Below are 23948 nucleotides of genomic sequence, written 5' to 3'. Positions count from 1 at the left end.
ACTGCACCATGAAGGGAGGGAACTAACTTACAAAGGATGACATTGCTATCATCATGTTTGCTTTATGTGTGTTGCAGTTTTTATCTTAAGAATTCTTTTGTGTGTTGGGTGGCGCCTGTGGCTCAGTGAGTAGAGTGCCAGCCCCATATACCGAGGGTGGCAGGTTCGAACCCACACCAGCCAAACTGCAACAACAAAAAAAATAGTTGGGCATTGCAGCGGGCTACTCAGGAGGCTGAGGCAAGAGAATCGCTTAAGCCCAAGAGCTGGAGGTTGCTATGAGCTGCGATGTCACAGCACTCTACTGAGGGCAACAAAAGCGAAAAAAAAGAATTCATTTGTGTGACTTTCTTTTTTTTTTTTGTAGAGACAGAGTCTCACTTTATGGCCCTTGGTAGAGTGCCGTGGCCTCACACAGCTCACAGCAACCTCCAACTCCTGGGCTTAAGCGATTCTCTTGCCTCAGCCTCCCGAGTAGCTGGGACTACAGGCGCCCGCCACAACGCCCGGCTATTTTTTGGTTGCAGTTTGGCCACAACGCCCGGCTATTTTTTGGTTGCAGTTTGGCCGGGGCCGGGTTTGAACCCGTCACCCTCGGTATATGGGGCCGGCGCCTTACCGACTGAGCCACAGGCACCACCCCATTTGTGTGACTTTCTAATAACTGGATTTGTGTTCTAGAGATGCCTTAGCTGTTCCTTTCTGGGCCTTTTCTATGTAATACCAGTCTTTGTATCTTAGCTTTTTGTTGCTTTCGTTTGGTTTGGATTTTGAGAAAAGGTCCCTGTCACCCAAGCTACAGTGCCATGGTGTCATCATAGCTCACGGCAACCTCCAACTCAAGGGCTCCAGCGATCCTCCTGCCTCAGCCTCCCAAGGAACTGGAATCACAGGTGATAATCCAACTGGCTTTACTTCTATAAACTCAGTTTATGGAGAGCGTCACAGACAAGAGGTCACAATCTCCACTGGCCACTTGTAACTTACTGTCTGCAAGAGGCAATTAGCAGCTGGGGCCCACAGAAGAAAAGCTGATTGACCAGTCACTTTCTAAATGAGAGAAACGCTAATGCCGCAAGGCTGACGGGCCACAAGACCTCCTTGTGGTCCTCCTCCCTCTTGGAGTGGTTTATCTCTTGCTCATCTCAGCTGCCATTTTTATCTCAACCTTCAAGTCCCTGGACAAACACAATGTATCCAACTTCTAGAAATAAACCTTTGAGAAGGAGGTAGCAGTGCATCTGTACATCATGAAGGGTTTCCTGCTGGTTTTGAAGCAATGTGTGCACCCAGATAATCTTCATATCCTCCTTCTCTAAAGCAGTTGAGAGCACTTCACGTATGGCCCATGCTGTCCACAGCACCCAGGCAGGCGACCTCGTCTCAGGCGCCTGGCAGAACTCCCGCAATACCAGAAATTATGCTGACTCATACCAGGGACTAGCCACAAAGAACTGCACTCCCCACCCATCAGACACAGGTGCCACCTCGCCACTGGCCCGCCCCAGCCTGAGCCCTGAGGCTGGCCAGTGGCCAGTCACGATTCTCTTTGTACAAACTAACAGTTATGAGGACTGACTCGTGCTGCGACATACACTGAGCGTGTTATGTGTGGTTCCTCACTTGTCTTCCTAACAATCCTGTGAATTAGTTGCTACAGGTCCGTTATGCAATCTCTTACTCCAAACATTGTGGGGCTAAAAGTTCTCAGAATTCCAATTTTTTATTTTTAGTTTTGAAAGATACATGGCTCTCACCACTTCTATTCTATATCATTGTACTAACGATTCTACCCAAAGAAGGCAAGAAAAAGAAATTAAAGGCATACAGATTAGAAGTAAAGAAATAAACTCTTTATTCTATATTACATGATACTATACCAATTTTAAGAAATGCCAAAAAAAACCTACTAGAACTTAGTAAGTTTAATAAGATTATATGATACAAAAAATATATATAAAACTAACTGAACTGTATCAAATTTCTTTATACTATCAGTACAACTCTAATAGGGCATGCACCGGTTGTCCCAGGTGCTCAGGGGCCTTTAGCCTGGAATTTGAAGGCAGCCTGGATAACACGTCAAGACCGTGTCTCAAGAAACAAAACATTCCATTTACAATAGCATCTAAAAATAAAATAAGAATAAATCTGGCAAAGGAAACGTAACACCAATATACTGAAGCCTACAAAACATTGCTGAGATAAATTAAATATCTGAATAAATGGAGGAATATACAAAGCTATTGACCAGAAGATGCAGTATTATTAAGATTGCCTTTCCCTTCAGATTGGCCTGTAGATTCAGTGCAATCACCAACAAAATCCCAGTTGTCTTCTTTGTAGAATTTGAAAAGTTGATGCTAAAATTTATATGAAAATGTAAAGAAAAGCTAGTAAACAAAACATTTTTTTTAAAAGAGGATTTTCAGGCTCAGTGCCTGTAGCTCAGTGGTTAGAGCGTCAGCCACATGCAATGGGGATGGTGGGTTCAAACACAGCCAGGGCCTGCTAAACAATGACAACAACAACAACAAAAATAGCCGGGCGTTGTGGCGGGTGCCTGTAGTCCCAGCTACTTGAGAGGCTGAGGCAAGAGAATTGCTTAAAGTTTGAGATTGCTGTGAGCTGAGAAACTACAGCACTCTACCGAGGGCAACAAAGTGAGACTCTGTCTCAAAAGAAAAAAAAGGGATTTTCAGTACCTGATTTCAAGAGTTATTATGGCAATCATGAAGTGTCATATTGCATAAGAATAGACACGTGAACCAAAGGAGCAGAATAGAGAATCTGGGTATAAATCCTCATATTTATTGTCAGTCAACTTTCAACAAAGGTGCCAAAGCAATTCAATGTACTAATATTCTTTTCCACAAACAGTGATGGAAAAAAGAAAAAACAATGTGCTGAGATCCTTACTTCACACCATACCCCAAAATTAACTCAACCTGGACCAAGTCAGGGTCTGTCAAGCTCAGCACACTGACATTCAGGATTGGGTAATTCTTTGCCATGGGGACTGTAGTTTGCTTAGTGCCACCCTCGGCCACCACCTGTTTGATGCCACCACACCCCACCTGGTGTGTGACAGTCCAGAATGTCTTCAGAGATTCCCAAATGTTCTCTGGAGAGCAAGGCTGTTCTTCTAGCAGAAACTCAGCAACTGCTGTACATTAGTCAATTAGGGAATAAAACAGCAGCACGGGAGGGTGAGGTGGCTGAGAGCAGGCCTCTAGCCAGACCCTGCTGCCAATGCTGTTTGAGTATCAGGGATTCAGAGCAGAGAGAGTTTACGTGTTCACATTCCGTTTACTTATGAGCTGGAATTTTACTTAGCCAGGGACCTCCACGCTCATAGTCACCAGCAGTGTCAGCCACACTTGTCCCTCCTGAGCCCACTAAGGCAGGACCCCTGGGGAAGCACCCCAGCTAACTCTCACACACCCGCCGTCTGTGACCATCTGGCCGTGCGCCGTCCTGAAGCAGCACCTAATAACGGGCTCCTGGGCACCCGAACACCCACGTCCACGAGGACAAAATCCACATTTAACATCTGGTCTTTGAGGAGAAAAGGAAAACAAAGGCATATTACAGAGAATTAAGGTAACGAGATTCATAGTGTAAAACAAAAGCAAAATGTGTGAAATTCTACCACACCATGAAACAGCCCTATTTTTTAATTTTATTTATTTATTACTTTTTGGGGGGAGGAGACAGTCTCACTTTATCACCCTCAGTAGAGTGCCGCGGCATCATAGCTCACAGCAACCTCAGATTCCTGGGCTCAAGCAATTCTCTTGCCTCAGACTCCCGAGTAGCCGGGACTACAGGCGCCTGCCACAACACCCAGCTATTTTTAGAGCCTGGGTCTTCCTCTGGCTCAGACTGGTCTTGAACTCCCTACCTCAGCCTCCCAGAGTGCTAGGCTCACAGGTGTGAGCCACCATGCCTGGCAAAACAGCCCTATTTTATAGAGCATATTATTCAGTATTGTGTATTATATCATGGCGGGTTAATCACTTCAGGTGAACATAAATATCATTTCTCTGTGTATAAAGCCATAAATAGTTTATTTCACATAGCAAGTGGGGTAACAATCACAAACATTAATTTTTCTCTTTTTTTGTCATTACTTCCTTATGTGACATTTCCTTTAATTAGAGGGAGTCATATTAAAAAGTATAGGTTTTGTTCGGAGAGAATATAAAGAAAAAAGAAAAAGAAACACAATGGTTAAGCAGTAGTTTTAATGACCTAAAAACTCTTCTGCTACTATATGCCTACAAAATACTGAAGAAAATAGACAAGATTCTTCACTTATTTTTATTTTTATTTTAGTTTAGTTTTTTTTTTTTGAGACACATTGTGTTGTGTCTCAACAGACTCATTTTTGAGACTCATTCTGTTGCTCTAGGCTAGAGTCCGGTGGCATCACAGCTCACAGCCACCTCAAAGTCCTGGGCTCAAACGATCCTGTTTCTTGCCTCAGTCTCCCAAGTAGTTGGGACTATGGGCATGTGCCACCACACCCAGCTAAATTTTTTTTTTTGAAACAGAGTCTGACTCTGTCGCCCTCAGTAGACAAAGTGCCGTGGTGTCACAACTCACAGCAACCTCAAACTCTTGGGCTTAAGTAATTCTCTTGCCTCAGCCTCCCAAGTAGCTGGGACTACAGGTGCCTGCCACAACGCCAGGCTATTTTTGTTGTTGTCATTGTTGTTTGGTAGGCCAGAGCCAGGTTCGAACCTGCCAGCCCCAGGGTATGTGGCCCTAAGCACTGAGCTACGGGCACCAAACCTAATTTTTTTATTTTTAGGAGAGACAGGATCTCACTTTTGCTAAGGCTGGTCTTGAATTCCTGAGCTCAAGCAATCCAACTGCCTTAGCCTCTCAGAGTGCTAGAATTATAGGCATGAGCCACCCATCTGGCCTTTGTTTGTTTGTTTTTAGACTCACTCTGCAGCCCAGGCTGGAGTGCAAGGGCCTGATCATACCCCACAGCAAACTCCTAGGTTCAAGAGATCCTCCTGCCTCAGCCTTCTAAGTTGCTGGGACTACAAGAGCACACCACCACACCCAGCTAAATTTTATTTTTTTAGACATAGGATTTTGTTATGTGGCCCAAGTTAGTCTAAAATTCCTGGCGTCAAGCCATATGCCTGCCTCAGCCTCCCTAAGAGCTGGGATTATAGACGTGAGCCAGCACACTAGGCACAAGCTGTTTTCTCAGCGTATTTGCAGAGCTCATAACACAGAATGGAAATCCCCAGACTGTGGAGCAAGGAAGGAGCCAGTCTGGGCTGAGCCAGGGTTTGGGTCCAGCGCTGCAGCCCAGGGAGAAGAGAGTGGGGCTCTGGGGAAGCAAGGGCCTGGGTTTTAGTGGCAAATAGGGTCAGCGGACGAGACTATGGCCTGAGAGAAGAAAGTGGCATTAGAGCTAAGACCTGCTAAATAAAACCAAATTTCTAGAAGAGTACAAACCCAGACGAGGAGAAGGCTGGGTAAAACTGCACCCGTTGCCAAAGAAGCTGGACCACCTGGCTCAGAGCACCAATCAGGGAAACAAAAAAGGAAACTCAATTAGTTAAGGTGATAGCTTTCATATGGGCCATGTGTTCTAAACTAAAAACAATTTAGAAAATCAATGATATGAGAAAGGTTAAAAATTATAAGTTTGAGGCTCAGCATTTTAGCTCAAGCAGCTAAAATGCCAGCCACATACACCAGAGCTGGTGGGTTCAAATCCAGCCCAGGACTGCCAAACAATGACAACTACAATCAAAAAATAGCTGGGCACTGTGGCGGGCACCTGTAGTCTCCACACTTGGGAGACTGAGGCAAGAGAATCGCTTAAGCCCAGGAGTTTGAGGTTGCTGTGAGCTGTGAAGCCACGGCACTCTACCCAGGGCAACAGCTTGAGGCTCTGTCTGAAAAAAAAAAAAAAAATTATAAGTTTGAAAACATACTTATAAATAATTGATACATCAAAAGAAATTATAATGGAAATGAAAAAAATATTTGAAACTGAAAAAAATCCTGATACGAGCCAAAGCAATATTTAGAGGGAAATATATGGCCATAATTGTTCATATTAATAAAGGGAAAAATACCTAAGAATTCATTAGCTAAATATTTATTGAAAACAGTAGAGAAAGAACTACATAGTAAATCAAAGAAAGTGACAAGAAGGAAAAATAAAGTCAAGAGCAGAAGTTGAAAAAAATAAAAACTTCCAAAAAGAATCCACTAATCAAAAGATAATTATTAGAGAAGACTGATTTTTAAAAAGGCCAATTTTTGAAAGTTTGATCAAAGTTAAGAAAAAGAGAAGGAATAAAACAATATTGGGCATGAAAAGGGGAAATACAACTGGTTGTAAATGAAGTGTTATTTTCCCTGTTCTTAATTTTAATTCTTCCATTGCTTTGTTTAAAACTATAAAGTATGTTTTTTGTATCAACTTGATAGCATCTACTGTTATCCCTCTAATATTTATTTGAACTGTTAACTGAGACAAGAATTAAAATTATTGACCTGAAACTAAACAAAAATATACAAATATTCTTCACGCTAAACTATTATTTTATTTGGTATGAGTTTCTAGTTTACGAATTAATGTTTTCCCAAAGCCTTGAGACTTCCCAGGGACTAAGCTCCACGTAGAACTTGAAGATACTGGCAGCAGTGTCACTTTATTAATCTGGTTTCAATTTCTTAAATGTTTGCATTCACAGCTTATCTATGGGAACACATAATTATTCCATCTTTCATATTGCAGAGAGGAGGTTTACTGAAAAAGTTCATTTAGTATCCCCTTCTGCAAGCCAGCAATTGAAATCTTAGCCAAAGCTCAAGAGAGAACACTCGTTAAGAAGAAAGCCATCCCAGGGCTCTCCGGCCATCCCCGTGTCCATCTGTCAACAGTGGCTGCCATAGGGCTCCGGGAGAGCAGGATAGGAGGACACTGCCAGACCACAATGCTGGCACCAAGAGCCGATTATCAGCCAGATTATGTGAAACCCGATCATTAAGTTAGTGGGAACTGGTCATCGAGTGTGAAGATGCAGTGGTGCGGCCAGGAGGGCTGTGATTCACAATGCCACAAGGTTTGTTCCCAAAACAGAACTGGGGCCTCTGTGTGGGGGCAGGGGCGACAGGCCCAGTAGGAGGGAAAGGGCTCTAGACTGGCCTCATTCTAGAGGTGATGAAAGACTGTCAATTATCTTGTGGCCACAGAGCTGAGAAGAGATGGTGGAGGCAGCCCTCCAAGGCGGCTGAAGACTAAGAGAGGAATTCGGTTATTTTTAACTCTTTGGCATTTTGCTTTTCTTGAGCAATTTTCACCCTACCCTTTTGAAAAATGTATTAGATTTAAGGCCCACTTCATAATATCCTTTGAGCCCAAATTAGACTTTATCACACAACTTTTCTGTGCTGGAGGAGTTAGGAGTTCACTTTCTGCTCTAAAAGAGCAACGAGACTCAGAAAAATGAAGTAAGAAGCAAGAATCTGGGGGCTTCATCTTCTCGACGGCCGTGTCTACACCTAGTATTCCCCACCTGGGATTCACAGGGCCAGCTCTGCTCCTTCTCTGCCAACCCTCGGCTTCTAACAAACATCTGGGATTCATTCATACCAAACAGAAGTAGCTGAGCCTCCTGAGCCACTTGCTGAGCACCTGCTGTTTATCAGCTCCTGTACCAGACTACAGGGGCCAGGAATAACTCAGGCAGAGCATCTGCCCTCAGAAAGCTGACGGCCTGTAAGGGCCTGAGGTCAGAGCACAGGCACAATGCAGGACGTAAGCTCACCACAGACCAGAGAAAGAGGCGGCTTTGCGAAAGGGTGATTAGTTCCCTACACAAAGAGAAGGGCTTAGTAAATGCTTCCAGAAGAAACTGACATCTGGGTTAGGTTTAAAAGAAGAATAGGTGTCCACAGAAAGGAAAAGAGACCCAGGAGCAGGCCAGGTCCAGTCCCCTGGTGCAAAGAGGCTGGTGGGCTTCAGGAATGCTTCCATCTCATCAGAAGAGGCAGGCAGGTGTGGTGTCAGCTGGGTTAGGAGGCTCCCATGATTTTCAGAAAGAAGTGCTGAGATGGAAATAGGATGAGAGACTCCAGGAAATGGAATTAACAGGACATGTTGACTGAGTAGCTGTACAAGCAAGCAGGGGGACAGGAGAGCTCAGGCCCAGAGTGTCAGCTCTCCCAGGAGAAGCCACATGCCAGTGGGACCCCATCCCTGAGCTGCAGTGACACAGTGTGCTGAGCTTGAGCAGCACAGAGCACATGTCCAGTGCAAGCATCGGAAAAGGGAGAGAAATTAGCTGAAAACTTTATATTTTGTTACTATGTTTTTAGATTTATTAGACATTCCATACAGTAATTTTCAGATTTCTAAACTGATTCTTCTGTGTTGTGCAAAAAAGTAAATTAGCGGCTCATGTTTCCAACAAGTTATGAACATTCAAATGGACACTTAAATGAATTTCCTTTTGGATAATAGACAAACCTGTAAAAAGGTTGGAAAATAGGACAGGAAATAAAGTGACAAAGAAGGGTCAATCTTGAAGCCAGGGAAGATCCTAGTGACCAACAGCTGTGTGTGTGTGTGTGTCTGTGTCTGTGTGTGTGTCTGTGTGTGTTCACAGCTGTGTGTGTGTCTGTGTGTGTGCACAGCTTTGTATGTGTATGTCTGTGTGTGCACAGCTGTGTGTGTCTGTGCACAGCTGTGTGTATGTGTATGTCTGTGTGTGCACAGCTGTGTATGTGTCTGTGCACAGCTGTGTGTGTGTGCATGGGGGTGTACAGGGAAGGAGAGTTAGAATGGAGGCCATCCTGATAAACCTGGCACTTAGGAGGGTTACACTGCTAGGAAGAAGATTAAGAAGAGGAAAGGAAAGCTTCTTCACAAAGGCAAAAATAGCACCATCCCTGAGCACCTGAAAGAAGCAGACACATACCTTCCAGGAATGTCCCCAACATGGGTTTCTGACTGTTTTCACAGATGCCGTCTCACACGCACATGCACACACACGCACACGCTCCCAAATCAATCATCCAGTCATTAGGAAAAACAGACACTAGAACTAGATGGACTGAAACTCTAGATTTTGGCATCACCAGACATAGAAGATGAAGTAAGTGTTCAACATGCTAAAAGAAATAAAATAACATAAAAGCATGAGAAGTGAGCAAGAAATGCTCCAAAATGGTCAGATCAAGTTTAAAAAGAACCAAATAGACTTTATAGAAATGTTTCTAATCTTAAGGTTCAATAGTGTTTAAATTGTTCTGAATCCGCGCATAAAAATAGACAGCCCGGATAGCAAAACCAAACCAGGTATACTCTGAAACAGAGTCAAAGGTGGGGACAAATCGCCACCAGCCAAGCCCCCTGGTGTACTAATGTCTGCAGAGAAGGGGACAAAGGAGCTGCAGGGCAGCTGCTGAAGGGCCTGACGTCGGAGAATCCCCCATTGCTGATAGTCACTCCTCGGAAGATCAGCAGGCGCATTTTGAGTTCTGCCGGACCCAGCAGATGTGCACTCAGGCACACGGTAGGAAGGACTGAAGAGCCAGCGCTGGAACCATCTGGATCCCCAAAATCTCAAAACCCACCCAGCTGAATGACGGGCTAGGCCAGGGACCTGCCCAGAAGAGTGGAGGAGTCACAGCAGGCAGGAGGGTGTGACTCGGGCAGCAAATCTCATCTGCAAAGGACCAGAGAGTCTACATTTCAGGCTTGGAAGGTCAGACAGGCTTTTACCATGACTACCCCGTAGTTATTGTGCAGAAGCCGCCACAGATGGTACCAATGGTCAGTCTCGACCATGGGGAAGTAAAACCTTACTAATAGCACTTATAGAGGTTTGAATTTTATATAATTTCCATATATTATGATATGGTATTCTTTTTTTGTTAGTGCCATTTAAAAGTATAAAAACTATTCTTAGTTAACAGGGCATGTGCAAACTGGTGGCAGGACAGACTTGCTTTTCCAACTCCTGGTTAGAGGAAAAGATGCCATTAAACTGGGAAAGGAAGCCACCTCGTATAGGAATGTCACCAAAAACTGCAGAAGAGGGAGCTCTGAGAAGGTGGAAATGCCCTCTTAAATCATGCCACAAACTGATTCCACATAAAAATAAGTAGCAGAAAATATCAAGGCCAAATACCACAACGTTATTATAAGAAAAAGAGACTGACGAGCAGAATAACACACAGACGATCAAAGCACGGGCAGACATGGCCATGCTGAGGCTCAGGAAGTGACATCCTGACATGAGAACCTTCCAAGTCCAGTTTCTCTCTGATCTCCTGCCCTCCCGGCCTCACCCCTCAGACTCCCCTAAGACAAGCCATAGAAACTAGAATCCCTCTTCCTCAAGATAGATCATAAAAACCAGACCCTTTTTCCCCAAGGCCAGCTATAAATCCTAAAACTATTACATGAAATCTCCCCTGCCTTTCTGTGCAACGACTGGCTGTAAAGTTAAGACCCTCATTCTAGGCTCAGCACCTGTAGCTCAAACGGCTAAGGCGCCAGCCACATACACCAGAGCTGGTGGATTCAAATCCAGCCCAGGCCTGCCAAACAACAATGACAACTACAACCAAAAAAAAATAGCTGGGTGTTGTGGCAGGCGCCTGTAGTCCCAGCTACTTGGGAGGCTAGGCAAGAGAATCACTTAAGCCAGGAGTAGGAGGTTGCTGTGAGCTGTAACGCTACAGCACTCTACCCAGGGTGACACCTTGAGTGAGGCGCTGTCTCAAAAAAAAAAAGACCCTCATTCTATTTCATTCCAGAGGGGTCCTACCTCATACGCAAGGGGAAGGATGGCTGCTCAGCCCGGCCTTGCTGCACCTGCCCACTCACACCCTCTCTGTGCGGTCCCACTTCTACACAACTGTTTCTGCTTTGTCAAACCTGAGAATAAAATGGGGTGGTGGGGTAGTTCATCGTAGTCAAATACAATTGTTAGGCTTTTCTCTAGTCTTGTTATAGGGGTGTTGGCCTGATCCTTTATGATGGAGAGGAAAGGGATCACCCCTTTCAGCCACAAAACAGTCCAAAACCTACCTCAGAACAAGCTAATAGACTATAAGAAAATTATATAAGACATAAAAGAACATAGGAATCAGAGCAAAAAAATTCAGGAAAGAATTCAAAATTTTAAAAATGAATTTCAGAAGCAACGCAATAACAAATAAACACAATGTGTAATGCTGTAAGAAAAGTAGAAAGTAAAAAATCAAAAAAATTAAAAAAGAATTTTAAAATATTTTAGAAGAAGTGATAAATATTGAAAATAGGCACAGGAAATCACACACAGGAGTTTTTTAAGAAACCAAATTTTAAAAAAGAAGGAAAGAAAACCTGAATACTAAACATGACCATTCAGGCGGGGCACAGTGACTCACACCTGTGATCCCAGCACTCTGGGAGGCCAAGACAAGTGGATCACTTGAGCTCACGAGTTTGAGACCAGCCTGAGCCAGAGCGAGACCCTGTCTCTAAAAATAGCTGGGCATTATGGTGGACACTGTAGTCCCAGCTACTTGGGAGGCTGATGCAAGAGGATCACTTGAGACCAAGAGTTTGAGGTTGCTGTGAGCTGTGACACCATAGTGAGACTCTTTCTCAAAAAAATGACAATTCAAGAACACTTTAATTTTTAAAAAGAGAGAAATTTGAAGCCACATATTCAAACAGTATACCACGTACCTAAAAATGCCAATTCAAAATTGTAAAATTACTAAATTTTAAAGAAAAAGAAAAAATATCCCTCGGATGTTATATTAGTTAGCTAAAGTTACCAAAACAAAATACGAAGACTGGTGTCTTAAAAACAGAAATTTATTTTCTCATAGGTCTGAAGGCTGGAAGTCTAAGATCAAAGTTTTGACAGTGATGGTTTTCTCCTTAGCTTGCAAATAGCCATCTCCTCCGTGTGGCCTCACCTGTTTTTTCACTTGTGCCATTTCTGGTGACATCCCTGGTGTCTCTTCTTCTTGGTACAAGGCACCAATCACATTGGATTAGCGCCCACTCTGAAGACCTCATTTAAACTTAATTACCTCCTTGAAAGCCCTATTTCTAAATGCAGTTACATGGAGGGTGAAGGCTTCAACATACAATTTTTTTTTTTTTTTAGACAGACTGTCACTATGTTGCCTTTGGTAAAGTGCTGTGGCATCACAGCTCACAGCAACCTCAAACTGTTAGGCTTAAGTTGATTCTCTTTTTCTTTTCTTTCTTTTTTTTTTTTTGCAGTTTCTGGCCAGGGCTGGGTTTGAACCCACCACCTCTGGCATATGGGGGCGGCGCCCTACTCCTTTGAGCCACACGCACCACCAGGCTTAAGTTGATTCTCTTGCCTCAGCCTCCCAAGTAGCTGGGACTACAGGCGCCTGCCACGACACCCGGCTATTTTTATTGTTGTTGCAGTTGTCATTGTTGTTTTTGTGGGCTGGGCCAGGTTCGAACCCTCCAGCTTTGGTGCATGTGGCCAGTGCCCTACTCACTGAGCTACAAGTGCTGCCACGCTCCGCTTTCTCGCCCAGCCTTTCAGACTTTGTCCTAAAGTGACCACTGGGTTATGGGCAGGTGTGGAAACAGGAGAACCTGCTCCAATGGGAGGTTTCCAGTGGGGAGGAGCCGTAACCTCGCTCTTACCTCTGTAATTCTGCCCCAGCCTTTGCCTTTGTAGGGGCAGGAAAAGGAAGTGGTCCAGAGCAGGGGGAGCCCTGTGGGCCTGCAGGGCACCCAGCCAGCAGGCGGGTAGAGGGGGCCCCATTGGGCAGCAGGGAAGGAGGAGGAAAGGTTATTCCACAGAAGGCCACAACGCCCTACAGACCATAGAAGGGGAGGAGGAGGTGTGGGCGCAGTGGCTCACACCTGTAATTCTGGCACTCTGGCAGGCCGGTGGATTGCCTGAGTGCAGGATTTCTAGACCAGCCTGAGCAGGAGCAAGGCTCTAAGACTAGCCAGGTATAGTGGCAGTTGCCTCTAACTATTCCAGATGCTGAGGCAAGAGAATCGCTTAAGCCCAAGAATTTGAGGTTGCCGTGAGCTGGGACGCCACGCACTCTGCCCAGGGTAGCAGGGTGAGACTCTGTCTCAAAAAAACAAAAACAAAAAACAGAAGGCACCGGGGAGGTTAGTGTCTCCTCACTCCCTTTTGTTCCTTCCTTGGAAGAAAGGCAAGGTCTGGATTGAGACGACTCAGACACAGGAAAACAGGACTGAGCTGGGCGGTGAGGGGGTGGCCACCCCAGGGGGCTTCCGCTCAGAGGCACCTGCTTACCTGCATAGCCAGCATGGTCTCCCACTGCCCTCCCTGCCCGGTGGTGAGCCTCCTCCTTCCACCTCCCCACGTGCCCATAAGCTTCTCTGGGGTCTTAACATTGCTGCTGCTGCCCAGGCCAGCCTGCATCGCCTGGATTTCTGCTCCCAGATTGAACTTGCATTCATTGTCCATCTTCCTCAATTATCTGAGTGAAGCAGTCCACAGTAAGGTCAAAGGTTACCTGCATGTTAAAAGATTAATAACGCATGAAAGGAATTAACTGTCCCTGTTCCGTGTGGGGGTTTTGCCTAATTGTCTCACTGAACCAGCAGAAGCACCATCCTAGGGAAGAGGTGTCTGCTATTAAGGGCTAAGTGACTTGCCCAAGGTCACCCACTTCGCTGTGGCAGAGAGGAGATTCAAGTTTCACATCTCTAAACCCAAAGCCTGTGTTCTTTCCAAATACATTCCACGAAGACAGAAAGCGTGCTCGGACTTTCTCCCTCAGGATGGAAGGTCTCTCCTGGTATCAGTCACCTCAGGTTCAGGGTGTTCTGCTCCCATCCCCCGTCCCCCACAGAAATCTATGCCTGGAGTTAGATCTGCAGCCACATATGCTGCCAAGCACCAAGGGGAAATCTCTGTAACAGAGTAATTACGTGGAGGAGGGAGCGTGGGTTGGCATCAGAAAAGCACAATCACAGTCACTGATCCACCGCCCGGGATTGGTTACCGCATCTTGGCTGGCTCCAGGTTTCCTTTTTGGAGAACTCCTTGACATGGCTGGCCAGCAGGTACCAATTAAGCCTTAGTAACTAGTAACAGCTTCCGAGGGAAACTGTTAGGATTTAAATCAGTTCAATACATTGAGTTGTTACCATGTGAATGTTCTCAAACCAAAATGCCAACTTTGAGATTATTTAGAATTAACTAATAATATAATGCTACCTCTGCCAAATAAGATAAGCTATTCCCCAGGGACATAATAAGAAATAAATTAAATATAATGTCTGCATGTTTTTCATGAAATAGATGAGATTCTCAAAGTCATCAGGATAGGCAAAAAAAATTATGAATAGACTTGAGAAAAGATAAAATGATGTTAAGAATTAAATATTCCATCTAAATTGAATTATGTTAATACAATAAAACTAAGCTGTGGGGATTTAGTGAGGAAATGGGGTTTAGAATCTCACTTAGGTTCATAGTTGGAATGCTACAACTTACCAAGAAATACGTCACACTACTTACTGTTTTCAAATTTAATAAATCTTCAGCTAACCGTGATGTTCAGCGACAGGAATGCCATAGCTCTCTGAATTCCCTGGTTAATACGGTTAACCAGAAACCCTTTTTGAGTTCAATCCTTCTTTTTGAAAACCTCTCAAAATTTTTTGTTTTCTTGTCCTAGTAAATACAATGTACTCACCAGAGAATATTTATTCCAGAACCTCAAAATTATTATACCATACTACCTTTGTGAAAAGTCTAAGAGATTGGGCTGAATTTATAACAACTCTGGAAAACAGCCTGTTGCTTTTTTTCGATAAGTGTCTGATAGGAATTCACTGAGTTCACTGAAAAATCTTCTATGTAAAAATGTGGGATATAAACCCAAGGCATATATTCAAAGTTTCAGTAAATTCCTTCTTGATAAATAAAGCCCCCTTCAAGTTTCCTGGTTGAACTGAATACAAGCTTGCTAAGCACCTACTGACAGGGAAGTTCCTACACCAGAGAAGCTAGCAGACTAGGAAAAATAAATAAATGAGATGCTCCATCTTCCATATTTTATGGAAGTAAAATTTTCCCTCTTTCTACCTACACTCCCTATGATCTAAAGCAGGTGAGCATAGCCAGGCATTGTGGCGGGCCCCTATAATCCCAGCTACTCGGGAGGCTGAGCCAAGAGAATTGCTTAAGCCCAAGAGTTTGAGTTTGAGCTGTGACGCCATAGCACTCTACTGAGGGTGACATAGTGAGACTCTATCTCAAAAAAAGAAAGAAAGAAAAGAAAGAAAAAAAACTACTCTTAGACTTACTTTTGGTCGTAGGTGTTACCTACAAGTTTGGGAGACTGTTGTAAGCAGGATGATGTACTCCTTAGAGCGTGATTCAGTCTACAAAGAGGGTTGAAGGAAAAGGGATGAAGCCACTTGAGCTAGAGGACCTGAGAGAGAATCTGGCCTAATCTTTCATTTCAGAGCAGAGGAAAAAGAGACTTAGAGAGGTCAAGTGATTGTCCAAAATCACTCGAAATGTTGATAGCAGAAATAGGGTGAGGACTTCAAAAATAGGGTGAGGACTTCAGGGTCTAACTTTCCCCACCAGGTTCCTTCTGGTTAACGTAGTCTCCAGGGAAATCAGAAACTCTTCGACAAGAGAAGCTGAGGTTGCTGAGGAGAAGTTGCAGGGGTGCACGTAGACACAGCACAGTGGCCACAGGAAACACGCACTTCAAATAGGGCTGCACAGGAACAAATAGAAAAGACAGTGACGTTAGAGGTGGCGTAAGACAGCACGCAATTAAGAGACAAATGGATGGCGTAGACAGCTGTGCTTTGGGAGGTAAAATAAAAAGCAACCCCTGTCACAGGCAGATGGAAAAGAAGTTGTTGGGTAAGTTTCATCTCCCAGCTTAGAGGGCAAGGCTCACTAGTAGGTTAATGTTGCATTTTTCTGTGACACCACCCAGGTATAGGAATGGAATTTAATTTAAAAATGGGAATTGTAGTTGAAAAGGCTTCACTGTGTTTTGCATTTTTAATTGCAGATTATTTAGAGGCCTGATATTTCTGTCCAACCTGATTACCACAAAAGCATTTTGGGTTCTTCATTCGACTTACAGATTTGCATTAATGGTGATTAATAACTCCTAGTCATTAAAGTGCAATTTTGTATGGGGTATACGCAAAGAGTCAGTTGTTGAGGCAGCAATAAGATTTTGTTGTGTTTCTGCATCATGGTATTTATCTGTTCTTAATCATCTCCAAATTTTTGGCCAGGCATGGTGGCTCACACCTATAATCCTACCACTCTGGGAGGCCAAGCTGGGTGGATTGCTTGAGCTCAAGGGTTTGAGACTAGCCTGAGCAAAAAGCAAGACCTTCTCTACTAAAACTAGAAAAACTGAGGCAAGAGGATTGCTTGAGTCAGGGGTGGAGGCTGCTGTGAGCTATAATGCCATAGCACTCTACCCAGGGTGACAGCTTGAGACTCTGTCTCAAAAGAAAAAAAAAAATTACCTCTAAATTTTTATACACAGCCAAAGTTTGTGTTATTATTGAGGCAATAAATTTTCCTTGATCAGAAGAATTAAAAGAATTAAAAATGATGGCTCGGCGCCTGTAGCTCAGCAGCTAGGATGCCAGCTACATACACCAGAGCTGGCAGGTTCAAATCCAGCCCAGGCCTGCCAAACAACAATAACAACTAAAACCAAAAAATAGCCTGGGTTGTGGCAGGTGCCTGTAGTCCCAGCTACTTGGGAGGCTGAGGCAAGAGAATCACTTAAGCCCAAGAGTTTGAGGTTGCTGTGAGCTATGACACCACAGCATTCTACTAAGGGCGACAGAGTGAGACTCTGTCTCAAAAAAAAAAGAATTAAAAATGATAACGTGTTAACTCCTCAACAAAGCCAACTCCTACTTCTAAACAGATGCCCAGATAGATACGACCCTTCTGTCCATCCTCACTGGCCTCTTCCTTGCCCAGGCTCTTAGAAGCTCTGAACATTCTGTAGTAAGCACGTTCTAACTGGTCTCTTTGCCTCTAGAAAATACATATTAAGAAATGAACACAATCAAATTCCTAACAGTCAATAGAGTATATATTCCACATTGCATGATTCATGGCCAGAGAAGGGTTTGATGTTAGAGTCTGGCAGAATTTTTAGAAATTGGTATTCCTCTTAGCAATGTTTAAAGTCTGCTGTTCGAAGTTCAGTAATTTTATCTGGCCTTCTTTTTCAGATGATCAACTAATATTGGAAATTTACTAACTTGTGTGCAAATTTTTATAAAGCTACCATGTTTCCCACTTATTAGAAATCCCACGTTATAGACAGAATCCAGTTTGTGAGCCCAGCATGGGGTTCATTCCTGTAATCCTAGCACTTTGAGAGGCTGAGGCATGTGGATTGCTTGAGCTCAGGAGTTTGAGACCAGCCTGAGCAAGAGCAAGACCCCATTTCTACTAAAAATACAAAAACTACCCAGGCATTGTGATGGGCACCTGAAATCCCGGCTACTCAGGAGGCTGAGGCAAGAGCATTGCTTGAGCCCAGGAGTTTTCTTTTTGTGTTTGTTTGTTTGTTTGTTTTTTGCTTTCAGATAGAGTCTCACTTGTCACCCTCAGTAGAGTGTCGTGGTGTCATAGCTCACAGCAACCTCAAACTCTTGGGCTCATGCGATTCTCAGCAATTGTCTCAGCCTCCCGAGTAGCTGGGATTGCAGGTGCCTGTCATAATGCCCAGCTATTTTTTACAGAAGGGGTCTTGCTCAGGCTGGTCTCGAACCTGAGAGCTCAGGCAATCCGCCCACCTTGGCCTCCCTGACTGCTAGGATTACAGGCATGAGACACCAACCCTGGCCTTAGATTTACTCTTATAAGTATCTGGTTATCATAACCACAGAAAGACAGCTTATTAGTTTTTACTGCTGGATAAAAGCATGTAGCATTTTCAAGATTTCTGGTTTCACCCTTTTAACCCTCCCCTCCAAAACCCACTATAAATAGATGGTAACGTCTGGGATTTCCACAGCTAAGTGCTGCTATAAATAGTTTTAAACATTTTCCCACTTCATGCTTTCTAAAAGAACATTCTCCATTTCCTTTCTTGGATAACCTCTGGGAATAAAGGGAGACCACATTCAGAATTTTACAGAGGAAGTTTAACAAAACACTTTTAATGAACCTTTTAGCAACTGTAAACATTCCTCAGATAGTGAAAAAAGTGAAAACAAAATGATTTAACAAATCCTTAATTTAAATAGATTTTGAATTAAATTTAAATAGGTATTTTTGAGAAATGCATTTTAAAATTAAGCTATTAATATTTTCATCAATTTTCTCTTGTTCCTAAAAATTTTCTTCTAAAAAATAAAATTAGGGCGGCGCCTGTGGCTCAAGGAGTAGGGCGCCAGTCCCATATGCCGGAGGTGGCGGGTTCAAACCCAGCCCCGGCCAAAAACCACAAAAAAATAATAATAAAAAAAAAAGATAAATAAATAAATAAATAAGTATTTGCTTGTTCACTTAAAAAAAAAAAAGATTAAAAAAAATAAAAAATAAAATTAAGTGCTCGCTTTGGCAGCACATATACTAAAATTGGAACGATACAGAGAAGATTAGCATGGCCCCTGCGCAAGGATGACATGCAAATTCATGAAGCGTTCCATATTTTTATGAAATAAATAAATAATAAATAATAAAATTAAGCCCAAATCAATTGTTCCCCTGGCTTTCTTATTTAAGTGAAATTTTTTACAATATTCTTCAGAACTTAGCAAGATTGGGCACATTGGTAGCCACAAAAAGAATTCTACTTTCCTTTCACATTAGCCTCCAGAAAAAGAGGATGAATTCACCTCCGTTGTTAAGTGTCCAGACTATTTGTCTCCTTTCTTAAGGAATATTCATGAGAGGCCCTGCAGAATGGACACCAGGATTCTTCCGTCTCTGTGAAATGTCTGTCTTGCAAAGCTTTCCTGTAGTGCCGGCCTTTGGCCATCAGAGAGCAGCCGGGAGGATGCAGAGTCCCCCATCCCTCCACTGCAGAGGCTCCTAAAGCCTGCGTTCGAGCAGCCTCTGCTGGTGGTTATTTCTGACTGGGAAGAAAGAAAAGGGAAATTAAGCAAAGAAAGAACAGCAACAAAAATAGGTCACGTGCAGGAAACTCATGTCGCTGTTTTATATTTTGGTGAAAAAAAAGATAATGGAATGACTACAAGGGCTTTTTAAAATATTAATGATTTAAATTCACATGGAATTTTCTTTTTGACTGGACCGTTAGGTCCATAAAGGCATAGGCCAGGTCTGTCTTCTATAATGTGATATTATAGTGCCTGGTCCTGGAAGGTCAAAATAATTGTTGAACTAATTAACATTGGGTAAAGAAGAATGAACAACAAAATATTGACATAACTTTTAAAAACAGAATTTAACCTAGAATATGTGTGCAAGTGTAAATGTGAGGTAATGTGAGAATGACGTATCTTTTGCTTAAGGCTTGAGGTTAGTGGCAAAATCTCCAGGAGTATCAGCATTCTGAGAGGGTTAAATGGAAGGATTTTTTCCAGTTGTAATATTAAGTAATAAAGCTCTTGGAAGACAGGATAAATCTGAAAGTAATATACTATTCAGCAAACAATAGAAAGTAGCATAGATTTTTCTTTCTTTCTTTTTTTTTGTTTGCAGTTTTGGCTGGGGCTGGGCTTGAACCTGCCACCCCCGGTATATGAGGCTGGCACCTTACTCCTTGAGCCACAGGTGCCACCCAGTAGCATAGATTTTTTTCAAAGAGAAAAACATCATTAAAAAATTCAAGCTTTAAGTTTTGATAACAAAAATAGTAATAATGTGTGTTAGGGAAAATAAAAGAAGATGGAAAGCTAATTATTCCCTCTAAACAATACAGAACAAAAGGCTTGACAGCTGGAGACAATGGGCACTGTCCTTCTGAACTGCTCTGTGAGGTATCCGTGCCTGTCCAAATGAAGCCATCAGAAAGACTCATGGAAGCTGGATAATAAAATGGTCACAGGCCGAGGCCAGGGACACATATCTGGGGTCATGTGCACAGACAGAAGAACATTATATAGGATGGCTGTTGACATCTCTTGGCAGAAGAGAAAGGGACTCTTATGGGGCTTCCCTAGTAGATAGAAGCGTGATTGAAGTTCAGTCACAAACAGCCATGCTTATTCTAACAGTTTGTCCCCAATGGGTAACATGTTTTCTTTACAAAAAAGAAAGGAATGGGGGAAGTAACATTTCTAAAATATCTATCTTTCAGCAGGAAAGAATAATGTGTTTTAATGACAGAAGTTATTAGAAGATTACAGATTGGAGAAATGCTATGGCTGAATTATAGCAATCTTATTTTTTCAGAACTTTTGAAATGATTTATTACAAAAAAAGTTTGAATAAATACTTGTTTTAAAGCATGTAAGTTCTTGAACATTGACTTTAACAAAATTATCTAGCATTAAAAGTAATGTTAAAAAAAATTAGACTATAGAGCAGCACCTGTGGCTCAAACGAGTAGGGCGCCGGCCCCATATGCCAGAGGTGGTGGGTTCAAACCCAGCCCCAGCCAAAAACTGCAAAAAAAAAAAAAAATTAGACTATATTGGCCTGATTGCAGTGGCTCACACCTGCAATCCCAGCACTCTGGGAAGCTGAAGCAGGTGGATTGCCTAAGCTCAAGAGTTTGAGACCAGTTTGAGCCAGAGCACGACCCCATCTCTAAAAATAGCCAGGTTGTGGTGGGCACCTATAGTCCCAGCTAATCAGGAGGCTGAGGCAAGAGAATTGCTTAGGCCCAAGAGTTTGAGGTTGCTATGAACTATGACACCATGGCACTCTACCAAGGGCGACAAAGTGAGACTCTGTCTCAAAAAAAGCGGGGGCGGGGGGGTGTAGCAAGATGGAGAACCAGAAGGATCATTCAACTGACCTCTCCTAGACCAACTGGGGAAAAAGAGAGAACCCAGCCATACCTGGTGCCGGGACCTTACCTAGAGTCATAGCTCAGGGAGCACAGCAAGGAGGTGGTGAGCTGGATACAGTGATCTGGAGTGATGGAAATCTGATGAATTAGGCAAGTAATTAGAACTGACTAGGATCCACCAGCCCCCACATGGAGGTCTGGGACAGGTCATATGCCAGAGGTGGTGGGTCTGGGACAGGTCATATGCCAGAGGTGGTGGGTTCAAACCCAGCCCCAGCCAAAAAAACTGCAAAAAAAAAAAAAAAAAGTTTTCTAGTTAACCCAGGTAGATAAAGAGGCAAAAAAAAAAAAAAAAAGAGAGAGAGAGAGAGAAAACAGAACAGGTGCTTAGAGAAATATGAGACTCCATGAAGTGTTCAAATATATTTATAATAGGGATTCCTGAAGGGGAACAAGATTGTCCTAAAGGAATGGAAGCCTTACTAGAAACCATCATAAAGGAAAACTTGTCAAGTTTTACTGAAGACCCCAACACACTCCTTTCAGATGAATATCAAACCCTGGGTCATCTCAACTCAAACAAAGCCTCTCCAATACACATCGTAATGTGTATTGAACCTGTCCAAAGTCAAGATGAAAGAAAAAATTCTGCAAGCAGCCAGGACTAAGCCCCAACTGACCTACAGAGGCAGAGCCATTAGGATGACCGCAGACTTTTCAGCTAAAACCTTCCAAGCCAGAAGAACATGGTCATCTACCTTCAACATTCTTAAACAAAACAATTTTAGCCCAGAATTTTGTACCCTGCTAAGCTAAGCTTCAAAATTAATGGAGACATCAAATCTTTTGCCGACATAATGAGCTCTGAGGAAATTCACCACAATAATACCAGCTCTACAGTAAATACTTAGACCTAGTCTCAACACTGACCACCACCAGGGACCACCAGCAAAGTAAACACCCAGAAGCTAAAGGTCAAAACATAGTTTCTGCTATGGCACAAATGATAAAACTACACAACGGACTTTCACAAAATAAGATCAATAGAATTCCACCACACTTACTAATTCTCTCAATAAATGTCAATGGGCTGAATTCACCACTGAAGAGACACATGCTGAATGATTGGCTAAAAAAGCACAAGCCACCCATATACTGTCTCCAGGAGACACACCTAGCCTTGAAGGACAAATCAAGACTTGGAGTAAAGGGATGGAAAACAGTATTTCAAGCAAATCAAAAGAAAGGAGGGGTTGCATTCTTATTTTCAGATACAAGTGGATTTAAAGCAACTAACTGAAGTTAAGAAAGACAAAGATGGACACTTTATACTAGTCAAAGGAATAATTCAACAAGAAGACATTTCAATTCTAAATATCTATGCACCCAACTTAAATGCTCCCAGATTTATGAAACAGATCTTGATGGGTCTGAGCAATATGATATCCCATAACACCATAATAGTCAGGGACTTTAACACCCATCTGGTAAAACTGGATAGATCCTCTAAACAGAAACTAAACGAAGATACAAAGGACTTAAATGTGACCCTAGAACAAATGAAATTAATAGAGATATACAGAACACACCATCACAAAGCTAAGGAATATCCTTTTTTTTCTGAGATAGAGCCTCAAGCTATCATCCTGGGTAGAGTGCCGTGGCATCACAGCTCACAGTAACCACCAACTTTTGGGCTTAAGCAATTCTCTTGCCTCAGCCTCCCAAGTAGCTGGGACTACAGGAACCTGCCACAATGCCTGGCTATTTTTTGGTTGTAATTGTCATGGTTGTTTGGCAGGCCTGGGCTGGATTCGAATCTGCCAGCTCTGGTGTATGTGGCTGGCACCTTAGCCACTGAAGCTACAGGTGCCAAACTCATTTTATTTTTTTTTTTTGAGACAGAGTCTTTCTTTGTGGCCCTCAGTAGAGTGCATGCCATCAAAGCTCACAGTAACATCAAACTCTTGGGCTCAAGTGATTCTCTTGCCTCAGCCTCCCAAGTAGCAGGGACTACAGGCGCCCGCCACGATGCCCAGCTGTTTTTAGAGTCGGGGTCTTGCTCTTGCTCAGGCTGGTCTTGAACCTGTGAGCTGAAGGCAATCTACCCAGTATGACTCCAAAATCAACCACATCCAAGGATACAAATCAAACCTCAGCAAAATTAAAAGAATAGAAATGATACCTTGTATCATCTCAGACCACAAGGCAGTAAAGGTAGAACTCAAATCCAACAAAAATGTTCAGCCCCACATAAGGATTTGGAAATTAAACAAACTTATGCTGAACTATAGTTGGATTCAGGAAGAGATAAAGGAAGAAATTGTTAAATTCCTCAAACATAACAACAACGAAGACACAAGTTACCCAAAACCTAGAGGATACAGCAAAAGCAGTCTTTTTTTTTTTTTTTGTAGAGAAAGAGTCTCACTTTATGGCCCTCTGTAGAGTGCCGTGGCCTCACACAGCTCACAGCAACCTCCAACTCCTGGGCTTAAGCGATTCTCTTGCCTCAGCCTCCCGAGTAGCTGGGACTACAGGCGCCCGCCACAACGTCCGGCTATTTTTTTGGTTGCAGTTTGGCCGGGGCCGGGTTTGAACCCGCCACCCTCGGTATATGGGGCCGGCGCCTTATCGACTGAGCCACAGGCACCACCCAGCAAAAGCAGTCTTAAGAGGAAAATCTATTGTATCAGATACCTACCTTCAAAAACCAGAAACAGAGGGCAGCGCCTGTGGCTCAACAGAGTAGGGCGCCAGCCCCATATGCCGGAGGTGGCGGGTTCAAACCCAGCCCCGGCCAAAAACTGCAAAAAAAAAAAAAAAAACCAGAAACAGAGCATATCAATAAACTCATGAACCATATTACAGAATTGAAAAAAGAACAATCTAATCTCAAACCCAGCAGAAGAAAAGAAATAACCAAAATTAAATCAGATGTGAATGAAATTGAAAACAAAAGAATCATTCAGATAATTAACAAA

The 23948-nt window shown here is 43.1% G+C and overlaps 2 protein-coding genes and 1 non-coding gene across 3 annotated transcripts in view; 2 read left to right on the top strand and 1 right to left on the bottom strand.

Moving 5' to 3' along the window:
• MCPH1 (microcephalin 1) overlaps positions 1-6550 on the top strand; it is a 219724-nt gene extending 213174 nt beyond the window's left edge. The window contains exon 15 of the mRNA XM_053597745.1: positions 368-6550. Coding sequence (XP_053453720.1) covers positions 368-448 — 81 coding nt within the window. The 3' untranslated portion in view covers positions 449-6550. The remainder of the gene's footprint in view (positions 1-367) is intronic.
• DEFB1 (defensin beta 1) overlaps positions 1-23948 on the bottom strand; it is a 229237-nt gene that overhangs the window by 22402 nt on the left and 182887 nt on the right. The window lies entirely within an intron of this gene.
• On the top strand, positions 18591-18697 carry LOC128590917 (U6 spliceosomal RNA). Its single transcript, XR_008381379.1, has one exon. It is a non-coding gene; the product is annotated as a U6 spliceosomal RNA (small nuclear RNA).

Source organism: Nycticebus coucang, chromosome 7 (assembly GCF_027406575.1).
Source record: "Nycticebus coucang isolate mNycCou1 chromosome 7, mNycCou1.pri, whole genome shotgun sequence".
Taxonomy (NCBI): domain Eukaryota; kingdom Metazoa; phylum Chordata; class Mammalia; order Primates; family Lorisidae; genus Nycticebus; species Nycticebus coucang.
The sequence above is the reverse complement of the archived record's forward strand: the minus strand, read 5'-3'. Positions and strand labels throughout refer to the sequence as shown.